General features: G+C 41.4%; 1 protein-coding gene across 4 annotated transcripts in view; it reads left to right on the plus strand.

Moving 5' to 3' along the window:
• dock7 (dedicator of cytokinesis 7) overlaps nucleotides 1-26,866 on the plus strand; it is a 170,603-nt gene that overhangs the window by 66,306 nt on the left and 77,431 nt on the right. For 2 of the 4 annotated variants that reach the window (XM_067990415.1, XM_067990416.1), the window contains exons 15-22: nucleotides 4,778-4,895; nucleotides 7,554-7,624; nucleotides 11,388-11,526; nucleotides 12,350-12,451; nucleotides 15,781-15,867; nucleotides 18,508-18,739; nucleotides 21,549-21,713; nucleotides 22,620-22,795. In XM_067990415.1, the coding sequence (XP_067846516.1) occupies nucleotides 4,778-4,895; nucleotides 7,554-7,624; nucleotides 11,388-11,526; nucleotides 12,350-12,451; nucleotides 15,781-15,867; nucleotides 18,508-18,739; nucleotides 21,549-21,713; nucleotides 22,620-22,795 (1,090 nt within the window). Of the gene's footprint in view, nucleotides 1-4,777; nucleotides 4,896-7,553; nucleotides 7,625-11,387; nucleotides 11,527-12,349; nucleotides 12,452-15,780; nucleotides 15,868-18,507; nucleotides 18,740-21,548; nucleotides 21,714-22,619; nucleotides 22,796-23,775; nucleotides 24,077-26,866 lie in introns of those variants that run through there. The other 2 variants (XM_067990418.1, XM_067990417.1) reach the window with 2 other exon arrangements.

The following is a 26,866-nucleotide window of genomic DNA, read 5'->3' on the forward strand; positions in this document are numbered from 1 at the left end:
CCTACGTGGTCTTGCCTCAACCCTAGCTATCAGGCCTACTTACCCAACCCATCTGCAGTCACTGAATTAGCATTGGCGCTATCTCCCAGCCCTCAGTTTCACATTCTTGTTCGTAGTGATTGGGCTTTGCTCTCCCCCATATTACAGTCTTTGACCTCTCCCTTCACCTGACCTCTTGTCTCTTGACCTCTACCCTCGCTCCCTATACTTAATTGAATCCCTCCTTCACAATCGGAGTTTCCCTCCAGCACCAAAATTTTTACAAGCTGAATACTTCAAAAGCACTTCGGGATTGTGCTATGCAAATATATTAGGCCGGATTTTGCTTTGAGCGGCAAGCAAACGGCGCCCGCTGCTCGTTAGACTTGGACTTGCCCACAGACTTTTTACAGGCTTTTGCACGGCAAGTTCCTCCTATTGGGTCCTCAATCCAATGCAGCGTCCTCGACAGGGCATCCAGGGCCTGTGTGAACGGGGCAAGCAGCTGTGTATCCCCATAACCAATCAAATTGAAACATGTTAATAAGCAGCCCAGACACTGAACCAGGAAGTCTAGGTTAGAATAGTGAATTCAGTGTAAAATCAGTTATAGAAAGCGAAATAAAGGGAGGGTAAGAAATATTAAACTAAAAGACAGAGATAAAAGAGACAGAAAGAAAAAGTAAAAAATTAAAAATATATTTTTTTAAATGTCTAACAACATTTAAAATGTGAAGGAATGAGACTCCACACTTGTAAAAGTAAATTTTCAGTGCCAGAGAGGTTGTTTGGCAGTCATTAAGACTTACCACGCCATTAAAATTTTGGTTCGACTTAAAAAAAACTTAACATACCTTTTTATGGCGAGATTACTTCGTATCCATCAGGGATGCAGTCGTTTCAACAGTGAGTCAGCCGGCGAGATTTCCTTCCCGTGAAGCTTCTGGACCAGCAGGGCATCTAGTGGAGCAACTTCCGGATTTCCGCATTTAACTACACATGTGCCGTCGCCAGAAGTTGCTCTACCATTTGCACAGAAATAACGGTGAGCGCTGTTAGGCTGGCTGTTATTTTTAGAGCAAAATCTGGCCCATAGTATTAACTTTTTAAAGTGTTTTAACAATCTAAGAGCTCTTTCTTTATCTCAGTAATTTTAAATAGGCTTATAGTTTTTTTTTAGCTTACCTGTCACATCGCTGTGGGTGATGCAATGGAATCTTCATGGGAGGAACCGTTTACATAGTCAGAAACAGCAGAACAGCCTATCCTGCAATGTCACACGAGATCTGTTATACAATATGTTAAATGTCTTCCCTATGGTGCGCATTAACCTCACTTTCTCTGTCTCAATTTTTCAGTCACATTTTATACTGTCAACATTTGCTGTCACACTTTATCAGGTGTCAAAATTTAGCCATTACACTTTGCTGATTGACTCAAAGTAAAATAGCAGTAGATCAGAACCAAAGAAGTAGGGATCATATGAATCAAAAAAAAATGGTAAGCTGCAGAAAACTGCCAATGACAAATTTCTAAGGACTTATGAAGATAACCAATTCTGAATGACCAGTCATGAGAACCTACCAATAAAGTGTTTTTGTTGAAATGTTGCTGAACCAATTGAATCATTCAAAACACTTCTTGGAAAAAAATTTGTCTACCTTTTTTTTGTATCAGTAACCAAAAGTTCTGATGTCCAAAATAAGGTGTTAAACAAAAATAAAAGCTTCAAAAATTACATAATTCATAATAACATAATTAAATGTATCCATTGAATTGTCTTTTGTGACCTTTGATACATTCAGTAAAGTTTTTATTTGAAGGCTTCTGCCTCTCCCATGAGCTTAGGCTTGAGACTCACAGCTGTGACTGTCAGCAGAAGGCACATCCTGCACTCTGAGCACGTGCAAGGTGCACAGTTTTGCAGGATGGATCAGTAACATTTAGTCAGACACTATGCTAGATGTTTCTTTTCAGCTTCCAGCCATATTTACTTGCTTGTTTCCAAAATTACTTGAGGATAATCTGGAGGATGAATTTCAAAAGTTTGATTCAGACAAAGTTTAAATTGTGTATTTTTAACGTGGTGTTGCTGCATTTATATATTTGTGTGTGTATATAAATGAGAGAGCCAAGAGAAAAAATGACAGACTCTATTGATTACACACCTGCTGTAGCTCTTGATTATGTTAAAATCATAAACGTTGTATTATTTAATTTTTGGTGGAAAAAGTCAAATTGCATCTCTGTCTATAACAGTGTATGCTTTTGAAAGGAATTTTATTGGAACTGTCCAATGAATTTGAGCAGGTGTTTCTATAAGCTTTTAAATACAAGCTGTTCATTCCTTACTTAAGAAATCATATTGAGCTAAGAGACAAATATCCCAATTTGAGTTAATTTTTCTTTTAACAATTGAGCTGAATTTTGAAAGCTTCTCAGGCAAACAGGCGCTCATCACTATTGCCTGCATTTTGTTAGTCGTCAGAAACTGTAAAAATTCTAATTAGTGTCAGTTGTGTAAGAAATGTGCGTGCGTGTTATGTGCTGAACCAGTCAGAACACACTGAATTCCGTGTTTGCAGAGATCATTTACAAACTTACAAACCCATGCTGTCACGTCCGGATCCCCAGCACCTGCAGTTCTTTCAGCCCTGTGCCCTCCCTCCCCTCATTGTGAACTGACACTCGGCATGCACCAGTGAGTCAAACTCCACATTCTGCATAGCCCCAGTTCTGCCAAACCTTAGGTTCCCCCCTCCACAGTGATGCACAATCAAAGGACCCTCCCCACATGCTGCCAAATCTAGCACCCCCATCACAGTGCTGCCAAACTCCAGGACTACCAGTTGTGCCATTACTCTATATTGCAGCATTCTTAGTAGCAACCCTCAACAGAAAAGTTAGTAAGGCACTGATGTAGATGAACAAAATGTAAATTCAATCAAATGTGCCAAGGCTTGGTTTGAAGTAATTGTGTTCAAATTTTATCTCCCCTAAATGTTAGATGTATTTTGAAAGTTCCTATTTTGATGGAATAAAGTAAAACATTTTGCTTCTAATTTTTATTAAATTCACAATGCTGGCTCAGATGTTTCACCTTTCCATATCCATCAATTCCTTCTTTCTTCAGAAACTCATCTATGATGAATGCATTTGTACTGTCCATGTCATTGGCCATTCCTGATAACTTATTCCACAGCTTTAGTATGCTTTTTTCAAAAAAAAGTTACCCCGACTTCCTTTCTTATTCCAATTAGAACTTATTGTCATAATGAAGAACTTGTGCAGTTCACTTTAGTCAGTCTCTTTCGTAATCTTGAAAACAGCAACAACTTGCATTTATCTAGCGCCTTTAACATGGTAAAATGTCCCAAAGCGCTTCAAATGAAAGTTATCATACAAAATTTGACACCGAGCCACATAAGGAGATATTAGGACAGGTGGTCAAAGAGGTAGGTTTTAAGGAGTGTCTTAAAGGAGGAGAGAGAAACAGAGAGGTTTAAGGAGGGAGTTCCAGAGCTTAGGGCCTAGGCAGCTGAAGGCACGGTCTCCAATGGTGGAACGATTAAAATCGGGGATGCACAAGAGGCCAGAATTGGAGGAACACAGAGATATCGGAGGGTTGTAGGGCTGGAGGAGGTTACAAAGATAGGGAGAGGTGAGTCCATGGAGGGATTTGAAAACAAGGATGAGAATTTTAAAATCGAGATGTTCCCAGGCCAGGAGCCAATGTAGGTCAGCGAGCACAGTGGGTGATGGGTGAATGGGACTTGGTGCGAGTTAGGATACGGGCAGCAGAGTTTTGTACGAGCTCAAGTTTATGGAGGGTGGAAGATAGGAGACTGGCCAGGAGAGTATTGAAATAGTCAAGTCTAGAGGTAACAAAGGCATGGGTGAGGGTTTCAGCAGCAGAGGAGCTGAGGCAGGGGCGGAGATGGGCGATGTTCGGGAGGTGGACGTAGGCGGTCTTGGTGAAGGAGCGGATATGTGGTCGGAAACTCATCTCAGGATCAAATAAGTCTCCAAGGTTGTGAATGGTCTGGTTCAGCCTCAGACAGTGGTCAGGGAGAGGGATGAAGTCGGTGGATAGGGAACGGAGTTTGTGGCGAGGACCGAAGACAGTGGCTTTGGTCTTCCCAATTTTTAGTTGGAGGAAATTTTTGCTCATCCAGTATTGGACGTCGGACAAGTAGTGTGACAAATCAGAGACAGTGGAGGGGTCGAGGGAGGTGGTGGTGAGGTAGAGCTGGGTGTCGTCAGTGTACATGTGGAATCTGACATCGTGTTTTTGGACAATGTCGCTGAGGGGCAGCATGTAGATGAGAAACATGTAAACACGGGCCACATGTAAACATCAAAGAGCTGCCTTCGAAAAGTACAAGCACAACTTCCTGAATGTTTCCTCTTAAATCCTGAGATCTGGAATCATCTTTAATAATTTCTGGATCTTCTCAAAGGCAATAACATCCATCTTGTGATTAGGTGACATACCTCTTACCTGGTTGACCCTTAAGCCTGTCAGTATATCCAGGGAAATTGCTGATCAGGACAGGGATCTTGGGGTTATAGTGGATAAAATTAACAACTCTCTCTCTGTACTGGACAATTTACCACATTGATCTGGATCTGGCACCTAATAGCCAGTACCTGAAAGATTCATAGATTTCTGTGTACTTTCTCATTCATTTGAAGTTCCTAGCAACATTGTGGTTAGTTACTGATATTAAAAACGTCAATGTATTCTATTTTTGCACAAGCCTTTACATCTCATTAATTCCGTTGTTTAATTCCACAGGAATTTACTCTATGTGTATCCTCAGAGCCTCAATTTTGCAAATCGTCAAGGCTCCGCTCGAAACATCACCGTGAAAGTCCAGTTTATGTCCGGGGAAGATCAGAACAATGCAATGCAGGTAAAACAAACCGCCTCAAACTTTTGGATCATTTTTTTCAAATTGTGAAATTTTGGTGAAATTTTAAGATCCGTTTGCAGAGCACCACCAAACTTGGAAAGAGTAGGAGAGAAGATAAAATAAATCAAGTGGTAGTGGTTAGGTGATGCCAAGCCTGGGTGTTGTAGGTAGAAGGGAAACTGAAGAAGGTAAGAAATTTCAGTTTTCGAGTGCAGGAAAAGAATTGAGTTACATATAAATTAAATCATCAACAAGGGACTTGATGATGTAATGAGTTGACACGTTACCCTTTCACCTCTGGAACTCAGATTTGAATCCAACCCAGACTGATACGATGAATATCTCCTCTCCCTGCTGTCTTGAGAACTCTGTGAAATAATTTTCTGCAGTCTCAATTAATTTCCTTGTGGGCATGGGTCACACACTAAATTACCAATCTGATTTCGGGAGACCGCAAGGATATCTGTTGTGAGAAATATAAGTATTGCACTCATGTTCATCTCTTACCCACTGCCACCAAAGGAAGATAAACTGATACTCTTTGCTTCACTATCTCCCATCTACTCCAAGCAGCTCCTAATGCCTGTGAAGTTACCCCAGTGAGGAGTTAGGAGAAATAAAGTGACCTCTCAGAGCACACCCTGAATTGCAATAGCGATAGTTATAGTCAGGTTTTCAAGGATTTATGGGCGTCACAAATTGCAAGCTATTCCCTTCCCTTGGATTTGCCTAATGACTGGCAACATCAGTGTGATGGAACCCATTTTTGGTATTGTGGAAACACTGTTGGGGACAATACTTCAACAGACTCCAAAGCACGGACCAACCTCCTCAACTAGATTCAGGAGAAGGATAATGGGAATGGGATTATAGAAAGGGCCACTTAGTCTGGATATTCATCTTCAGCTGCTTCATCAATGACCTTCCCTCCATCATAAGGTCAGAAATGGGGATGTTCGTTGACGATTGCACAGTGTTCAGTTCCATTCGCAACCCCTCAGATAATGAAGCAGTCCGTGCCCGCATGCAGCAAGACCTGGACAACATCCAGGCTTGGGCTGATAAGTGGCAAGTAACATTCGCGCCAGACAAGTGCCAGGCAACGACCGTCTCTGACCAGAGAGAATCTAATCACCTCCCCTTGACATTCAACAGCATTACTATCGCCGAATCCCCCACCATCAACATCCTAGGGTCACCATTGACCAGAAACTTAACTGGAACAGCCACATAAATACTGTGGTACAAGAGCAGGTCAGAGGCTGGGTATTCTGCGGCGAGTGACTCACCTCCTGATTCCCCAAAGCCTTTCCACCATCTACAAGGCACACGTCAGGAGTGTGATGGAATACTCTCCACTTGCCTGGATGAGTGCAGCTCCAACAACACTCAAGAAGCTCGACACCATCCAGGACAAAGCAGCCCACTTGATTGGCACCCCTCCACCACCCTAAACATTCACTCCCTCCACCACCAGCACATAGTGGCCGCAGTGTGTACCATCCCCAGGATGCACTGCGGCAACACGCTAAGGCTTCTTCGACAGCACCTCCCAAACCCACGACCTCTACCACCTAGAAGAACAAGGGCAGCAGGCACATGGGAACAACACCACCTGCACGTTCCCCTCCAAGTCACACACCATCCCGACTTGGAAATATATCGCCGTTCCTTCATCGTCGCTGGGTCAAAATCTTGGAACTCCCTACCTAACAGCACTGTGGGAGAACCTTCACCACACGGACTGCAGCGGTTCAAGAAGACGGCTCATCACCACCTTCTCGAGGGCAATTAGGGATGGGCAATAAATGCTGGCCTCGCCAGCGACGCCCACATCCCATGAATGAATAATAAAAAAAAATTCTCATATAGGAGAACCATCTGCTTGACTACCATGCAGCTATTGCAGTATATTCAAACATTTTCTCAGGATGAGACTCCCCCTTTGTTATGGTATTTTCTCTTACCCTGTTTAGGATTCTGTGCACTATTCCTCATTGAATGACCAGACAGACACCCTCTTGCCAATCTATCTGTGAACCTAACAGCTATGAGGTGTCCATCCGCTCGATTAAAAAATCTCTACATAAGAAAGATCACAGGTGCAACTTTGCATTCTGCCAGTCCATGATGCAGCTTAATGATACTTTAATGTTGTACTCCACCATCCAATAGAAGAAGAAAAACTTGCATTAATATAGCGCCTTTTACAAACACAGGACGTCCCAAAGCACTTCACTGCCAAGGAAGTACTTTTGAAGTGTAGTCACTGTTATAATGTAGGGAAATGCAGCAGCCATTTTGTAGAAAATCTGTTTTAGTGGTGTTGGTTGAAGGATAAATATTGGCCAGGACATGGGGAGAACTCCCCTGCTATTTTTCAAATAGTGCCATGGGATATTTTACGTTTATCTGAGAGGGCAGACAAGGCCTGGGTTTAACCTCTCATCCGAAGACAGCACCTCCAATAGTGCAGCACTCTTTCAGTACTGCACTGAAGTGTCAGCCTAGATTACGTGCTCGTCTCTGGAGTGGGGCGTGAACCCTCGACCTTCTGACTCAGAGGCGATAGTGCTACCACTGAGCCAAGACTGACACCTAAATAATAAATCTTCATTCAAACTTTTTTCAAGGAACTGATTTTATTATCCTTTTTAGGTCATCTTTGGAAAGTCAAGTTGTGCAGAGTTTACAAAAGAAGCGTATACTGCAGTAATATACCACAACAGGTAAGAAACTTTCAAGAAATGTTTCTGTCTTAGTTGCACTCAAGATTAGAGTGCACCAGGGCACAATGCCAGCATTGTACATGGAAAAATATTTCAGTTTATAACTATACAGATGGGAGATGGAAATTGAAGATAGAAATTAGGCATTCATTTGCAGTAATTAAAAATCTAGCAAAAGGTACGGGTGCATTAAATAAAATTAGCTTTTTGCCTAGGCCTCAGATTTTCTTTTCTCCCTATCCACCCTCTCAATACACCCAAATCATTCAAGTGATTGTCACATTTCAGGATTTCTGGCTCTGCTGCTACAGGAGGATCTTGGTGTCATTTATGTTAAAAATGCTACTATTGAGTTAAATGTAGCTCTCAAGGGGTTCAATTCACTGAACTGCAGAGCTGAGAATTGTAGATTAGGATTCAGATGAAGAATCTGAACCAGAGTGCTTTAGACAATGAAAATTAGTTCAGCGATTGCAGTGAACATTTTTTTTTATTATTCATTCTCAGGGAATTGGCTTCATTGGCAAGGCTCGCATTCATTGTTAAACTGTTCGGGTAGATATAAATGATCACATGACACTATTTAAAGAGGAGTATGGGAATTTTCCTGGTATCCTGGTCAACACCATTGCAGTTCGTGGGCCCTGCGCAAATTGCCTGGTGTGTTTGGCTACAAAACAATAATGACTGCAGTACAAAAGTAACTAATTGGCTGTGAAGCATTTTGAGATATCTTGAGGATATCAAAGGCATTTTAAGAATGCAAGTTTGTTCTTTCTTAGGTGGGGATGTCTCTACTCATGTTTGCTCAGCCTGAGGTGTCTGCTGAGAATATACTCTTGGGAGAGGGGATAGACAGTTTGGTTGACAGGCCTAAATCGAGAAGGAGTTGGAGGCTGCACCCTCCACTTCCTGTGAATACTCAGAGAATATAGGAGATAAGTGACACATGGACAGTTAGTGAGGTTTCAGCCGGAAGACTGCGAGGTGCAGGCCTGAGCCTTGAGCTGGAACCTAAAATGCAGCAGATCAGTTTTTGTAGTTAGAGGTTCTCTAGAAGGAAAAGTATATCAAAAACAACTAAGTCAGCCCGCAAAAGGGACAGGACGCATTGTTTATTATTTTTTCTAATTTTTCAAGAGAGCATTGAAATTGAGTGAAGAAAGAGGGATTTACTTTGACTGTTAATTGGCATTTTCACTTAAAGCAGTTTAACGATTCACATCAGGCCTCATCTCACTAAAGTCCGCCTGCTGAAAGATTAGAGAAGTGCAAATGAGGGCATGTGTAAATGATACAATATCCAGTTCAGATTACAAGGGCGTCCTATTATTACACTCCCGGGTACAGTATTCTATAATTAGATATTGGGCAGTATGGGCGCACTCTTGAATATAAGACACTCGGACAGCTTACAGGAGTGGTCAGCCGCGATGTATCTGAGAGAGTAGACCCAATATTTGTAACAGTCGGCTTGGGACCGTCTTAATCCAGTTGCTAATGGATGTAGACCAGCAAAGGACTGCCCACAATTCAGCACAAATTCAAACTCTTACTCAAGAGGCTGGTGTGGGAAATGAAAATGTCCACTGCTGCACTGGGAGTGCCTTTTTGAACTTGAAGTTGAGGCACTTTGGGGCAATGTAGGGGGAGCTTTACTATGCTTCTAATCTGTGCTATACCTAACCAGAGTACAGTAGGAATATAACGGTGATTTAAAATGCCCGCTTCTCATTACAACACGTAGCAGCGCTGCCGGCAAAATAAATTCTCAACACTTAAATTTACAAATGATTTTTGCCGCAACGATTTGGGGACAAGATTTTAAAATGTGATTTTTTTTTTTGGGTGAATTTCTGTGCTCATCAAGGTGAGGAGTGTCAGCACTAGGAATGGAACATTTCCCAATTTTGTCACCTAGGGTCTGCATCAAGCACGAGTTAGATGTCTGCATTCCATGGGGAAAAGATTCAGGAACTTTCTGTTTGCTCAGCAATCACTGGGTTCAATATTGTGAGCTTTTTGTCCTTATTGAAATTGTCTGTGTTGTTATGCCATATAAGATATTAAAAATAAATTCCCGTTTGCTTGACTTTGCAAAACATGATGGAACAATTGTAGGGAAATGCTTACAACTTTACAGAGTGTCTGCCAAAATCTGAAAGTGTTGCATTAAAACAAAAGGTTTCCCCTATACCTAAATAACACTGCAGTAAAATCACCATGTATATTTATACTATGATTTGATGTTCCTGATGGGGATCTCAGTGCAGGAGGCAGTAGAAGTATTCTAACTGGTCTTGACACCCCTGGTCTATGGAGGAGGAAAAAAAAAATCAGCTGCTCCTGATCACTATCCAGTTGACTCTTGCTAGAAAATACAATTGTCTGGATGTTAGGCGAGGACAAAATCAGCTTGGTTGTGACATCCTCCATGGTTGAATTGCCTGTTGACATTTATTGTTTAAGCTCACAGATAAAGATCATTGGGAGAGGTACTGTAGGGCATTGGTCATACAATGTCCTAGCACTGGCCAGTATCTTGAAGATTCGAGAAGCCAGGGTAAAATATAATCATGGAATTCTTTTGACTTTAGTCTGAAATATTCTTAAACTGTTTGATAGCAAAATATATATTTTAAATAGTGGTTATTGGTTAAACATGACTGAAATTGCTGACTTTTAAAGTGACTGACTGTATATTTCATCACCTGTGATGCAGTGCACCAGTAGGTAAAAGAGTTCAGTGTAACTGTGATCAATGGCATGCCATACTTTGAGTTCACAATGTGTTGCAATCACTTGCCATCTCTTTTTAATTAAGGGAGAAGCCTGTTTCATTCAAAATGGATTTCAAGGTTTTGATTGTGTAATATCTGCACACAATGCTTGTACATTGACTGCTGGTTTCTTTTCTAAAAGAAGTGAGAGGATCAGTTTCTGAATGTATGCTTCAACGAGGAGCCTTGTCTGCTGGGAGTGCATATTGAGAAATTGTGGGCGTGATCTCCACAATTTTCCATCCATTAATGGATAGAAAATCATGGACAGTGTACCCACAATTTTCTAATGTGCACCCCTTGTGAGCAAGGTTCCATGCCAGTTGTATTTGGAAAATCAGCTCTTAGAAATCATTGTTATATTTAATAAAGATACCACAGAATTAGGTTGCTTTGTGAAAATTGTACTCAATACCCTTTGATCAAGAACAGTAAAGAAAGGGTTATTTAAAACATTGAATACTCCAGGTAGCTACTACATTATTTTTCCAATTCTCCCTCCCTTTCTCTCCTGAAAGCTTTAACTCATAGTAGGGCTCTGTGGCCCCAAGAATCTTCCAATACCCAACTGGGTATTGTTGATGTAGAGCCTTCACAATGAGTTGTGGGAGATGTCACAGCCAAGTCCAATCTTGTCTCCACTATATATATGCATGTGCACTTTCCAGCATGGCTTATGGGATTGGCATTGGGAGTGGCTGACTTTTCCCCTCCTTAGCCCTGGGGTGCTTAATTCAATTATAGGGCCCAGCTGGAATCAACTAACTCAGCACAGACTGAGAGCAAACTTGGAACATTTTTTTTAATGCCTCAGTACCATGAGGCAATGGAGATTAACTAAGCCAATGAGGGAACCATTCTGAATTTTCTGAGGCTCTTCAAACATTATTGCTGTTGGGTAATACAGCTCTAATATATTGCACATGGTTCTGAGTGTAAAAGCAAGTAATGTTTTGTGTGAAATGGGTATTTTCTTTTGATAGATCACCTGACTTTCATGAAGAAATAAAAATCAAACTTCCTGCTTATCTGACTGATCACCACCATCTGCTGTTCACTTTCTATCATGTCAGCTGCCAGCAGAAGCAGAGCACGCCCTTGGAAACCCCAGTTGGATACACGGTATCAGACAATTTTCTGATTTTAATAAATATGCTGTCTTGGTAAAACAATGGTGATTATGCGATATTCAAAAATAGAATTTTAAAGCATGAAAACTTTTTCTGTGCAAACACTTTTTATTTCTTCTCCCCACATCCACTTTTCTCTGCTCCTAAAGGTATTGACTCACACCGTTGAGTACCTCATCTAAATGTGCATGAGCTTGATGAGTGAGTTTAAGTAGGCTTGCCAGGAAATGGTATGTAGCCATCATGGTCAAGCCTAACCTGTTTGTACCCAGTGCCCACACATGCGTGCACTTTCCAGCATGTGTCACTGGATAGCAATAAGAAGTGGGAACACTTTCCTCTTCCTAGATTGGGGGTGCTGAGACCCCATATAATTGGGGGGGGTGTGGGGAATGAAAACTGGGACTTTTTTCGTCTGAAGGCTTTTGGCCTGTGTGGTGCAGAGTTTTTAGTCACTAAACCATTGAGGAGGTGTTTCGATATATTTTGACTATATTTATTTATGTTGGATTGAGCCTGTTCACTCTGTTTGCCATCTTGTAAAGTAACAAAATAGCGCAAAAATACATCCAATGTTTGTTGCTATTAAAGAGCTCTTCTGGCTGTGACATGGTTCGCTATGCTGGAGCAATGGAAGGATCTGATGTGGGGTTTTGCACCCGTTATTTCTCTATGCCATTGAATTTCCACGGTTCATGCAATTAACTTAAACTTCCACCTTCCACCCACCCCCCCCAAAAAAAAGGTAATGATTGTGACACAACAGTGGTTTTAGGTTGGCAGTATTTTCACTCTCCTTATTCCTTCCATTACAGTGGATCCCAATGTTGCAGAATGGGCGCCTGAAAACTGGTCAGTTCTGTCTTCCTGTATCACTTGAGAAGCCTCCACAATCTTATTCAGTTTTAACCCCAGAAGTAAGTTACTGAAAATAATTCTGAGTTTGGATTATCTTATCTCTGCGTTACACTTACACAGATTTGCAGTTTGATGAGCAAGGGATGTGGGGTGACTGGGTGATGTAGTACTTCAGTAGACTGTCCGTTCACCTCTGGCAACTGGGTTTGAATTCCACTCCCTCTGCTGGCTGTAATGATGCTATGTGAAAGTAGGAATGCATCTCTTTTAAAAAAAAATAGAAGTTGTCAGTTGTGTCAGTACAGGAATGATACAGAAAGGTTTTATAAGGGTCCTGCGGTAAATTTTTTAAAATCCACCTTGATGACCATTTCTGCTCTATGAATGGATAATTGGAGATTTGACGTTAGCCATATATTTTTAAAAGAAACCGATAGGTTGATCTTGACTCTGCATCAACCTCGATGGGAGTTCCTTTGAAAAGGGGTTTCTGGATGTGTGAGATTGGGATGGTTGGTCAATTACAGTTGCAGCTCTCTCCACAAAATATTATAATAGTCAGACTTTTTCAGGTTAGATTTCAAAATGAAGAAAGCTCTGCACTTTAGGTCACATGATAACACCAGTAACCAATCCCCACTGCTCCTTAGACAACCATGTTGAGAGCAAATAAAGCAGGTAACAAGAACAAGTGCTTAGTGTATAAAGGGCTACGACACAGACTGGAGTTTTACATTGAGCATGGAGTGCGTACCAGAGCTGGTTGTTGTGGTTTAGTGCGTTCGTCAACACTGGCCCATGCAGTACATGGCCTGACATATGCAATAAGGGTCAGCACGTCTTCAACGGCTGCTGAAGGCTTTATGTGTGTAAAATGTAATACTCCATTCAAGATCACTGATGCTTATCATTGTTGCATAAATGCTTGTAGCCTAAACATGATACTGTGACTTGACAAATTTGCCTTGCGTTCACGAAATGCTTGGAAGGAAAGACGAGCACAATAAATCTTTAAAAATCCAGCTATATTCAGTTAGCTGGCCTGAACACTTCAGCACCAATCAGTGACAAAGAAAATCTGTCACCGCTCATTGTCACGGTTCCGCCGACATCCGTTGACACCTGGGATTCGAACAAAGAGTGAGGGATGTTAGAAGGCTTCTCAAAACATAACCCAAGGAGTGTCGCCCATCTTAATGTTGTCATCATTGTGGTGGATGCCATCATATGTCACGGCCTTGAGGTGGCTCTTCCAGGCACCTTTGAAAATATTGCAGCAGTCCTTTGTGCGGATGATATTGTGTATACTGGCCAAATCAATTAGGGAACTAGGGCTACTCAGCATCTTGGACCAGAGGGCTAACCAGTGGGATATGGTGGTGGATACTTGAAATGCAGTATTGTAACCTTGTATAGTTCAAGAGGAGACTGCAAAGGTATTGATTGGAAAATACAAGATCCATCTGTCCCAATTGATTCATATCAGTACCTGGCAGATGACAACTTCAGCTTGGATACGTGCCAAGAAGAGGGGAAGGGTGCTTTGGTCTTTCTCGCCTTTCTTCAGTGACAGCAAAGTCCCAAAACAGATTAAGTGTGTGATGTAGAAGACATCCAAACAGTTCTTCTTCATGGTTGTGAACTCCCAGGCATGCAATAGAGAGGCTTTGTCCGAGATTAAGATATTGGTGCTCAATGATCCTGTTACACGGCACTGGACTTCAGAGTTAGAACATCAAGATTGAAGGCACAATGCAAGCAGTCCTATCTAGGTCCTTCAAAAACCGTGAAAGCAGATGTCCATGATATAACAGATGAGGAAAGGCTGAGACGTGGGAGATGATAGCTGCTGAACGGCATTGCTTGGAGGTTGGGTATGAGATTCAGTGTTCGTATATCCAGGGCTCAGTGTTTACCATTATTGAGTTGCAGACAGGTAAGCAGCTGTTGCTGAAGCCCCACACCTCTTATCTGGTGAAACTACCGTTCACAGGGATATGGTGTGTGCCTACACTATGGTCGGGAGGAGAGTGGCAGTGCATTGGCACATTTTATGGTAAGTTGTACTTCTTGATGCTGCTTGTGAGAGGCTCCTGGTATCTGCCTCAAACCCACACATAATTTTTCAGACAATCAACCTTTCTCAGAATAAAGGGTAGACCATTTAGGATTGAGATGAGGAAAAATTTCTTCACTCAGAGGGTGGAGAATCTTTGGAATTCTCTACCCCAGAGGGCTGTGGAGGCTCAGTCATTAAATACATTCAAAACAGAGATCGATAGATTTCTAGATTATAAAGGCATCAAGGGATATGGGGACGATGCAGGAAAAAGGCATTGAGGTAGAAGATCAGCCATGATCTTATTGAATGGCGGAACAGGCTCAAGGAGCCGGTTGACCTACTCTGCTCCTATTTCTTATGTCCTTATAAGAAGAGGGAAGTAAGTGGGGTCTCTTGAGGTCAAGATGCCTTCAAGGTGACACGCTTGGCACTGGAAGCTTGGAACTAAATGAATCCTCTGCGGCAGAGTTGATAGTCTGATACCTGAACCGGACAGTTCTGCAGTACTCCAGGGCACTGTTAATTATTGATAGGTCCAGAAAAGACTGGGGGACTCCTCCCTATACTGGATCTCAAGGTCCTATACTTTTTCCTAAAGCAGGAGCAAATCAAGATGGGGCCACTACCACAAGTCAATCATGCAGTGTACCCAGGAGATTGTTTCACTGTCATTGAATTAAAATGTGCATAGTTCCTAAGTACCAACAGAAGTTTCTCCTGTTCAATTTCAAGGGCTCCGAGTTATCAATTCAGCCTCTCCTCAGCACCCAGGCTTTTCACAAAGTGCCTGGGTGTGGTTGCAGTGCAACATTTCCATGCATATCAGTACCGAGACGAGTTGCACATCAGAGCCTCAAGTCTGCTAGCATAGCTGTGTGACAGATGCCCATTATGGTTCAAGTGCTTGAATTCCTAGTTAATTATGAGAAATCCCACTTGCAACCCAGACAGAGGCCCATATAATTAGGGACATTGTTTTGGTCAGCCCAACAATTTTTAAAATTTTTTTTTGCTTTCAAACTACATAGCTCCTTTGCAGGAAGAGTCATGGATGCCACCAACATTTTAGATTTGATAGCTGTAGCCTTTCTTGCACTTCCCAATGCTGGATTTATATGCAGCCACTTTAGCTGAGCCTGCTCAACCAGCAGTACTCTTTCCCACTCACTTCCCTGGTTGGGTCTCTCCCATATCAGGTTTCCCACTTAGAATTGTTAGCTCTCCATGAAGCCCAAGACTGTCCGAGACATGAATACTGCTTTTACTGAATGAGGCATCGGGGAGGCATATTATATCTTAATGGGCAAAATTTTGTTACTGTTGCAGGTACCATTGCCTGGAATGAAGTGGGTGGATAACCACAAGGGAGTGTTCAATGTGGAGGTGGTTACTGTGTCCTCCATTCACACCCAGGTGAGAATGAAGCTGCGTCTGATTTGCATTAAATTATAAAATGAGTGTTTCTTTTTCTATACTGAGCTCTGAGAGTTGAGCTTTGCTTGAGTGCTTCAGGTTTGGTCTCATACCATTTCTCGCTCAACAGATAAGCGTCATTAAATGTGGTATATTCAAAATGTATTAATTCAATTTTGATGGTTTTATTATCTAATCTTAGGCTTAGAGAGTGGGGCGGGACAGTGAAGGAGGAGGTGGAGGAGAGAGGTTGGCAAGGAAAAGGGGGTGGTTGCTGGGAGAAGGGATGATGAGGGGGGGACATTGGAGAGAAGTTTAAGGACTGTTATAGGTTCCGATTGATCCCTCAATTTAATGATTTAAGTATTTTCAAAGAGAAATCTTTGACAGAGGTTCCTAAATTTTCTATCGGTGGATAAGAAAGAAATGGGGCGCGTGCTTATGGGCCTGATGGCCTTTTCTGTTCCCGAAAACATAAAAAAATATTAAAATATAGGGGCTTGAGAATAGGCTCAAGCCTAAAAAAATTAAAGGTAAAGTGGAAGGGCCTGAAAATGGGTTCACATGTACAATAAATTAAAAATAGGCACAGAGAGGGGGGCCTAAGAATGGGTCAGATAGGAAGAGAATTTTGTTTTTAAAGTAGAGAGTGGCCCAAAAAAAAAATTAGGGGAAGAGGTTGGCTGAAAAACAGGCACAACAGTTTAAAAAAAGATAAATTAGCGGCGAGCAGGCCCTGTGAACAGGCCTAAGAATAATAAAAAGTTAGAGAAACATTTAGTTTTTTAAAAATTCATTCTTGGGATATGGGCATCGCTGGCAAGGTCGACATTTATTGCCTATCCCTAGTTGCCCTTGAGTAGGTGGTGGTGAGCCGCCACCTTGGACCGCTGCAGTTTGTGTAGTGAAGGTACTCCCACATTGCTGATTGGTAGAGAGTTAGGTAGAGACCCAGTGGCATTGGAGGAACGGCGATATATGTCCAAGTCTGGATGGAGTGCGACTTGGAGGGGATTGTAGAGGTGATAGTGTTCCCACGCACCTGCTGCCCTTTTCCTTCTAGGCGGTGGAGGTCATGGGTTTTGGAGGAGCTGCTGAAGAAATCGTGACAACTTGCTGCAGTGCATCCTGTAGATGGTGCATACTGCAGCCACAGTGGTGGAGGGAATGGATGTTTAAGCTGGTGGATGAGGTGCTGATCAAGCGGACTGCTTTGTCCTGAATAGTATCGAGCTTCTTGTGTGTTGTTGCAGCTGCACCCATCCAGGCAAGTGGAGAGTATTCCATCACACTCCTGACTTGTGCCTCATAGGTAGTGGAGAGGCTTTGGGGAGTCGGGAGGTGAGTCACTCGTCGCAGAATTCTCAGCTTCTGACCTCTCTAGTAGCCGTGGGATTTATGTGGCTTGTCCAGTTGAGTTTCTGGTCAATGGTAACCTCCCAGGATGATGATAGTGGGAAACCCGGCGATGGTAATGCCATTGAATCCCATGACGAGGTGGTTAGGCTTTCTCTTGTTGTAAGTGGTCATTATGTTACTTGCTGCTTATCAGCCCAAGCCTGGATGTTGTCCAGGTTTTGCTGCCTGTGGGCATGGACTGCTTCATTATCTGAACAATTGCAATTGGAGCTGAACACTATGCAATCGTCAGTGAACAGCCCTACTTCTGATATTATGACGGAGGGAAGGTCATTGATGAAGCAGCTGAAGATAGTAGGATCCAGCACCCTGCCCTGGGGAACTCCAGATGCGCTGTCTCAGGCTGAGATGATCGGCCTCCAACAACCACGACCATCTTCCTTTGTGCCAGGTGTGACTCCAGCAACTTGAGAATTTTCCCCCTGATTCCCGTTGACTTCAGTTTTACGAGGGCTCCTTGGTGCCACACATGGTCGAATGCTGCTTCAATGTCAAGGATAATCGCCTCTAGAATTCAGCTTTTGTTTCCACGTTTGGACCAAAGCTGCAATGAGGTCTAATGGTCCTGGCGGAACCCAAACTGTGCATTGGTGAGCAGGTTATTGGTGAGTAAGTGCTGCTTGATAGCATTGATGATGACTCCATTTATCACTTTGCTGATGATTAAGAGTGGGGCAGTAATTGGTCAAGTTGGATTTGTCCTTTTTTTGTGGACAGGACATACCTGGATAATTTTCCTCATTAAGCAGAAACTGGGATGAATTCCACTGGCACAGAGAAAGCTCAGAGGAAATTAATAAAGGTTTTCAAAATTGTAAAAAGATTTGATGGGTTGAAAGGGAAAAACTATTTCCTCTTGTCGGGGAGTTGGTGATGAGCAGTCATCAGATTAGAATTATTATTAAGAATGTGAGGGGAGAGGTTAGGGGAAATTTCTTAACGCTGTGGGTTATTAGAGCAGTGAATGTTAGAGGAAAAGTGTTCCTGTTCCAGCACCAATGTCTCTCACTGGGGATGAGCACACAAATTGACCAAAAAATAATATTTAAGATCTTTTAAGAACAATGGAAGAATTGAGATGGTGATAAATAATATATTAAAATAAACTCATTTTGCACAAGTTTATAACTCGGCCCCTCATACCTTTTGTATTTTTGAACTCTGAAAGCAGAGATATGTTAGACATGATTTTTAAAAATATGCTTTAAATATTTGACACAGGATCCATATCTCGACAAATTTTTTGCTCTGGTCCATGCCCTGGAGGAGCATGCATTTCCTGTGAGAATTGGAGATCTGAGAATTCTGGAGAATGACCTGGAGAATGAGCTGAAGAGCAGTATATCGGCCCTGAGCTCAGCTCAACTAGAGCCTGTGGTTCGATTCCTCCACCAGCTTCTGGACAAACTTGTCTTGTTGGTTGTGAGGCCTCCTGTAATCGCTGGACAGATTGGTATGTTAATTGCATAATTCCCTGTTTTTATTCTGACTCTTTTTGTGGATGTGTCAGCTGATCGTTAGATTACCATCTTTAGTTGGACATGGGCTGCACTTTTACAGTAGAAACATACATTCACATTGAATTGATAACTTTTACCAAGAGCTCCCCTGTTGGCATTGTGTGGTTTTGATCCCTGTTCTGCACTGAGTTAGCTATTTCAGCCAAGTCAGTATTAGGATTGCTACAATCCAATTCCAGGCGAGGCAGGGGGCAGAAATGTTCTGGGCTCCTGCAATTGCTCACTATACAATGACCACTGCTGAGAGTTGTGCATGTGCGGGTGTATATGGATGTCAGTGAAATAGCTAGTTAACACCCACTATTTAAACTTATACATGAGCAGTGGTCTCTTGGGTAAGGGTTTGGAGGGTGGGTTGTACCCCAGCTCGAATCAATACCTTCAGGAAAAATGTCAGAGAACAAATTGGAAGATGGGAAATTTATATGGGATTTCAATTAATTTTAAATAAGAAGATTTTATATTTCTGGCAATATTTCACAAAATTTAACTTCCATGTTTAAAGTTTATTTAATGACTAAAGAGTAGCTCTTTTGAATTGTCAAATTATATTAACAGTCATCCATTCCAAAACAATCGCATGCTGCACACCACTAAGTAAATTGGCTAAATCTCTCTCTCGTGCCAGAGCCAAAATAGTTAGACACAGATATACAGGACCTAACATAATTTATTAACACATCTAATAACATGATTAATACAATAACTTGTAACTATATAGAGCCATTAACATAGGAAAACATCCCAAGGTATTTCACAGGGACGTAATCAGACAAAGAAGGAGATACTTTTGAGGGATGACTCAAAGCTTGGTCAAAGAGGTAGGTTTGAAGGAGGTCTTAAAGGTGGAGAGAGGTTTAGGGAGGGAATTCCAGACTTAGGGCCTAGGTGGCTGAAGGAACTGCCGCCAATGATGGGGCAAAATGAGTGGGGGATGCATGCGAGGCCAGAATTGGAGGAACGCAGTGTTCTCGTAGGATTGTAGGGCTGGAGGAGGTCACTGAGATAGGGAGAGGTGAGGCCATGAAGAAGTTTGGACGAGAGGATGAGAATTTCAAATTTGAAGCGTTGGTAGACCGGGTTCCAAAATAGGCCAGCGAGCACAGGGGTGATAGGTGATAGATGTGTAGGACTTGGTGTGGGTTAGGATATGGGTATCAGAGTTTTGGATGAGCTGAAGTTTATGGGAGATGTAGAATGCTAATACAAGTTTAAGGTGGAAGATGGGAGGGCGGCCAGGACAGAATTGAGATAGTGGAGTCTGTAGGTAACAAAGGCATGATTGAGGATTTGAGCTGAGATTGGGGCAGAGACGGGTGAAAGTTACAGAGGTGGAAATGGGCGGTATTTGTGATAGATCATAGTATCCAGTATGCACAACAAAGGGTCTGTGTCATGATCCCTGGGTCATGCTTTTGTTTAACTAGGTATAGGGTAGGAAAGATTTAAATGCAAGGTCCACTTAGGCAAGTGAATGGTGGCACTGAGCCCGCAATACTATCTACTGTAGACCCATGATATTTTTAACACCTTACTTTTGTATTTTATGCCTGTAGATGCAAAATCAAAAATTCTGCTTGTTTTTATATGTCCTTATCTACGTGCACTGCCACCACAAATGAACTGCATGTCAAAGTCCCCCTGCTGATCTACCTCGTTTAAAATCTTACCATTTAAGCTGCATTTCCTTTCCGTATTCTTACTTCCAAAATGTATTACCACATTTTTTTTCTACATTGGACTGCTTCTGCCACCTATTTGCCCGTCCTGCTAGCCCATCCTTGTCCTCCTGTCATTTATTTTACAATCAACTCTTCCAGTGCCATGGACAAATTTACTTATCTGCCAATGAACTCAATTGTTGACGGATTCCTTTCTATGTGCAAAAGAGTTTAACTTGGTTGTACATATTTTGTAACAATGTCAATCTGGGCCTTTAGCTGGCTTTTCTGAAAGTTACTCCCAACTCCAAAATGGACAGTGGAAACCAGGAGGACTAGAAGGCAAATAAAAGTTTCTAAAGATACAGTTTTATAAGGTTGAAAAGACAAATTGGGTCAGATTAGGTGGAAACAAAAGTGAAATTTAAGTTTTTCAAGAAAATTGGGTATTGAAAAAGACAAGAAAATTGGAGAGTTTTTTGTTCGTTTATGGGATGTGGGCGTCGCTGGCGAGGCCGGCATTTATTGCCCATCCCTAATTGCCCTTGAGAAGGTGGTGGTGATCCGCCTTCTTGAACCGCTGCAGTCCGTGTGGTGAAGGTTCTCCCACAGTGCTGTTAGGTAGGGAGTTCCAGGATTTTGACCCAGCGACGATGAAGGAACGGCGATATATTTCCAAGTCGGGATGGTGTGTGACTTGGAGGGGAACGTGCAGGTTTTGTTGTTCCCATGTGCCTGCTGCCCTTGTCCTTCTAGTTGGTAGAGGTCGCGGATTTGGGAGGTGCTGTCGAAAGAGTGAAAGAATGGGGGAGGAAGGACAATAAGAAGTGTTTACATTTCTTTTTAAATTTTAGTTATATTTTGGATGTTTGTTTTAGTAGTTCAGTGATAAAGGCGGTCCTAACATGTGAAGAGCGTTATTATCGTAATATTATTGTTTGTTTCAATGTCACAGTGCATGAACTGAAAACTTATAAAGTCATCCAACCCAGGGCACAAGAGTTTCCCTGGCAGACTAAAAGTTAAATTGCAGCTTCATGTACTGTGGATTGTAACTTTCTATATACATTCTTTCTTTCAGTAAACCTGGGACAGGTATCTTTTGAGGCAATGACATCCATTGTAAATAGACTTCATAAGAATTTAGAAACAAGCCAGGACCAGCATGGCAGAAACAATTTGTTGGCATCTTACATTTATTACGTTTTCCGTCTTCCGAGCATAGAGTCAAACCCCTCCTCACCAGGTAAGAGCAAAATCTGATTATCTTTAGTGTCTGCAACCCACTTGGCAAGCATTAATAGATGTATTTTTCAAATTATAATTATCTGCCTGGGCTGGTTGTAATGCTTTAGCTCATATTAGCATTCTACATTAATTTATCCTTCACTAAAAATAATACAAAAGCCTTGGACAAGGCATCAGCTGTGGCGAACAGCCATCTCGTATGGTGGGCTGGAGTGCCAAATGGGGTAAAAGCTACCTCTTACAACAGCACATCCTCTTTGTTAGCCATCACATAGGGGTTTGAGGGCTGTGCTGCTCTACCACTTTGACAACCGACTCCATTTAGCATTGGGATTTCTTATGTCTGCATTTTATCCGTCACTTATTTTCCCCCAACTTTAGAAAGACTGGAAATTTTCATTCCCCCTTCCTCGTGCAATTACTTACCTAAAGCTTTCCCAGCCTCCTTCCCCCATTAGTGGACTTCCAGCCCCTGGGAACACCTTTCAATCATTTTTATGACTGCACCTTGAGGGGGTAATGCAAGTGAATTGGAAGAAGCCAAAATGGTGAAACTTGCGGCATCACTGATGAACTAGAGCCAAAGAGTAGATTCTGATTGAACCAAACTGTAATATGTTGTTTAATAGCTCATTACTATCACTCCATTAACCTCCAGATTGATAGCCTGTGACCCATCTCACCCTGCATCCCCACATTGATTACACGTGCCCCATTTCAAACCAAGTTCCCCAGACTGATAGCTTGTGACCCATCTCATTATCCACCTGACCAGTAGTTTGTGTCTTCTCTTGCATTGTATTTGCCAGACTGATAGCTCATGTCGTGTCTTGCAGTACATCTGCTGAATTCACACAGGGGTTTGAAACTGTACACACTGATCATGATTGAATCCTCGCCATAGGTCCTGGTGGCTGTGTGTTAGGTGGATCTATGCATTATGCTACGATGGCACGCTCAGCGGCGAGGCTGGCCAGCCTGAGCCTCAGTCGGTCCAGGAGTCTCAGTAACAGCAACCCTGACATCTCAGGTACTCCAACCTCACCAGATGATGAAGTAAGGACAATTATTGGCAGCAAGGTAAACAGGTTTCTTCTACTTGTTGGCATTGATATGAATAATGAGGATTTAAGCTACAAGCAGTGTTCAAACTGAACTTGTATACTATTATTTCACATGAAGAGTTCTTTATAATGCAGTAAAACATACTATATAACACAGTAGTTAGAAAACTTGTTGAGGATAAAGTTCCCTTTTTTAATATTCTCTCTTTTTCTAATTGACATACTCTTCTGTCCTGTCCTTCATCTCCAGCCCCAGATTTGGATTAACTCATTATTTTGTGTGTTTGTAGCCCTTTAAACTCTGAGATAAGAAACCCCTCTAGGGTTGAAATTATGCTGTGAAATATTTGTCTGCTATTTTAATGAAGGCATGTAAACAGTTCAACACCTTTGTGAAAAATTCACTATTTATTGATATTAATATTGCGTTGTATGATTTCATCCCTCTTATTTTAATAACAATTAAATTGTTCTATAGCTACCCCCAGTGGCTCACGTAGTAAATGAATTGCCTAGTTCTTAGTCATATAGATCAGGAAAATTCAATCTGTATTCTGTACTGAGTTAACTTATCGTAGCTGACTATTAGCCTCGTGTCCTTCTGCTGTGAAGAGGGACAAAATCAGTGAGATTCCTGCTGGAGATCACCATCCTGTGGCCCCTATGAAAAGTGTACATGTGTGGACATCACATGGGTATAGTACCTAGTTTTACTTTGTTGCTTTCTCCCTGCATCCCCTTCAACTCCCATGGTCAAAACAAAGAATGGCTATTTTAAGCAAGTTACCGAAGGGCTCCCCACTTGTCTGGAATCATACCACAGAGTCAACATTTTCTGGCGAGGGTGGGAGAAAAATAATTTTTTTTGAGGTTAATCTGTGGTGGACTCTTTAAATACATTTTCCTTGTAAATTGTGTGTTTTTCGAGAAATTAAGACAAAATCTAGCTAAATGTTTGTAAATTCCCTCTCCCGTCTGCTTCGTTCATCTGTTCAGGGACTAGATCGTTCCAATTCCTGGGTTAATGCTGGTGGTCCAACTATCCCATGGAGAAGCCCCCCCAGATCAAGCACTGAAGTAATGCAGGTGGTTTCAGATGCTTAAATATCTTCTTCAAGACATTATTTTGCAACTTGAAATTTTACTTTCATCCATCTCCCATTATTTTGATTATCTCTCAGTTTCAATAGCACTCGCTTGTGATTAATTTTTTTTTGTAAAGTAAGTTATCAGCCACTTTTTTTAAGATCATTTTCCACCGCTGTATTCTTGAGTGCCTGTGCATGCCATTTTATAAAAATGCGTAAGATGTAGTCAGTGTATCAACACGTGACTCCGCGATTAAAATAAAGTATTTTTCACAGCTGAGTTTGTGGGATAGGCTTTAAAATTTAACAATCCTAAATGAATTCAGGAGCGAGATGTGTTTCACTGTATATTTAGTAAAATAATTTTTTTCTGACTATTCAACAGTTGTATCATCCCCAAGAACGTTGAAGGTTCTCTGAACTTGCTGTTGTCTCCAGGCTTTTTTAGCGTATTTGTACCAATGCATTCGGAAAAATGGCACTTAAAACCAATACAGTTTAATGGTGTGCAATACTCTTGTATGCCACACTTAATTAATCACATCAAATTTCTGTCACAACCTGTGACACACCTGTTACCACCAGTACTTACACAGCTCAAAATGCAATAACCTGACATAGCACAAGTTTGAAAGAACAGAATTTATAATTGTATGGTTGTTTTTCACAGTTTATGTGAACATAGTTTGAAAATTTCTCATCCACTTTTAAGCTTTACTGAAATCTAGAGACATTACTTCAACTGAAGAGAAGTATCTTAACCTGTGTCTCATATACACCATACTCATTAGGCATCAATCATCATCAATTTATGGACAAAGAAGTTACAAAGAAGCCATGATGTTTTATTTTATCATCACAGCATCCAGCGTCTATGGGCTTAGGAATGTATTACTTGGTGCAGTGTTTAAACAGGATTTCAATGTAAACCTGTCCTCCAGTTTACAAAGTGCACATAAACCATCGTTCAGATGATTTCAGAAAGGCTTCTCTTGTTGGCGTTGATCAGATACTGTCCGCAAGTAGTCTGCTTTTTCTCTACTAGAGATGAGTGTACGTGACCTTAGGATGGGGCTAAAGATGAGATGGAAATAGACTTCAAAATAGGGGTGGAGGAAGGAGTAAAAGGGTGTATGTCTCCAGCCACGATTCCTGATACGGTGAGTCCTAGACCAGTTGGCACCCAGCGAGGGCCAGACACTACTTCCACAGATTGAAGATGAAAATGGACAGCCAAGAGGCTTGTGGACAGTAAAATGAAAATGGATCTTTTTAAGCAAGTTAGTTTACATGTACATTTCATCATTAATTTATGCAGCTCAGAGTTGGATTGTTCTGTGTGTTACATATTCATCAAAATGTACTTTCTTCATGATTAGACCTATGTTCTTGGGAGTTGTGATGCAGAATGCCTAAACATTGAACGACACTTGAAGGTTCGTGTGTGAAATCAGTCTTTCAAAAATGGATGCACTGTAATTTCACATTTATAACCGATCCCATGTGAAAAAGAAGAAAGTTTGTATAATGTCCTAATAGCCAAATTGTCGAATTTTTTTCAGATTAGTATCGATGGACAAAAAAACCCAATTTTTAAAAAATGTTTATTTTTATTGAGAAACCTGGGTGAAGGGCAGAGATTACCAAGATTGAAAAGAGTAAAATAGAAGGCGAGGTAAATCTGAAAGCAATGATTAGGTGACAGTAAGCTGGGGTTTTAAAAGCATGAAGATTGTAGGAGGAAGAAAAGATGGAGGGAGGCAAGGAGCTTCACATTTTTGAGGTTGTGGATAAGAATAAAGAACTTAGGAAGAAGAAGAAAGGACAGTAGAATATCAGTGACCATAGTAGTATTGATTAAAATAGAGACAAAAAAATTGTGATGGAAAGAGTGAGTTTAGAGGCTAGAGAGAAGGAATCTTATCAACATTTGTGTATGTATATTTCTTTAAAAAAAATATATATAATGCTTACTTGATCCACTGTCAGCCTGAAATGTTGCAATGTCAAGAGAGCCTGTCCTGTTGTAAGTCATTATTTTCTGTGCTGTATAACAGGACAGCAAAATTAACAGGGTCATGTTGGGTTCTGCCTGGCATCGAGATTAGTTCATGTTCTGCCTGAGAGCATTGAATGGGATTAGATTGGGAATACATTTTAAGTACACTAATAGATCTCCCAACGTATTGCTTGTAAGCTGAGAAGGTTGACTGCGTGCCTAATGGTTCCAGATATGGGAGAGACAAGAGTGAGTGCTGCGTTGAGGAATAGCAGGAATGGGTTTTGGGGAGGAGAGTTGATTTAGAAAAGAAAGAAAATTAAAAAGAAGGGTGTAAAGGTGGAGGCAGGTGTAAAACAGCACATAGACTTATTTTAATGAAGTCCAAATCTTGTGGAATAATCCATGTGTCTACATCAGTGTGCCTTGAGTGGATTTGCAGGTTTGCATAGATAATCTCTCTGGCATTTTATTATTCCTAGGAGCATTAGATAATACGCGCACCTCAGAATTCACAATATTTAAACCAGCACAATTATGAAATCTTTTCTCTCAGTCTTAGCCTGAGTGAGGAGTGTCATGTCAGCTGCATCTCCGGGAGTTTTTGTTGCTGCAGAGTGAAGGGGTAGAATTTGTTTTCGGTGCAATAACATGATTGGTGTATAAAAAAAAGCAGAAGATATCTGATTAGAAAGGAGAGAAACAGAGGCTTAAACATTTAACCAACAAAGAAGAATAAAATTAACTGGCTGGACGGTGAAGACTTAGGTAACAAACTCAATGTAGATGATGCACACAAGATATTTTATTGTACATTATTTTGTTTAACATAGACATTAGTAGAGTATTTTGAACAAAAGTACTTTGCCTTGACATTCCATCCCCTTTTAACATTCTCAATAACATCTAATGAGAAGCAAAGCAAACATTGGAACTTAATACATGATCCAAATCCTTGTTCTGCTCCTAATTCAGTTTTAGACATAGGTAAAGGTGATGA

Source organism: Heptranchias perlo, chromosome 9 (assembly GCF_035084215.1).
Source record: "Heptranchias perlo isolate sHepPer1 chromosome 9, sHepPer1.hap1, whole genome shotgun sequence".
Taxonomy (NCBI): domain Eukaryota; kingdom Metazoa; phylum Chordata; class Chondrichthyes; order Hexanchiformes; family Hexanchidae; genus Heptranchias; species Heptranchias perlo.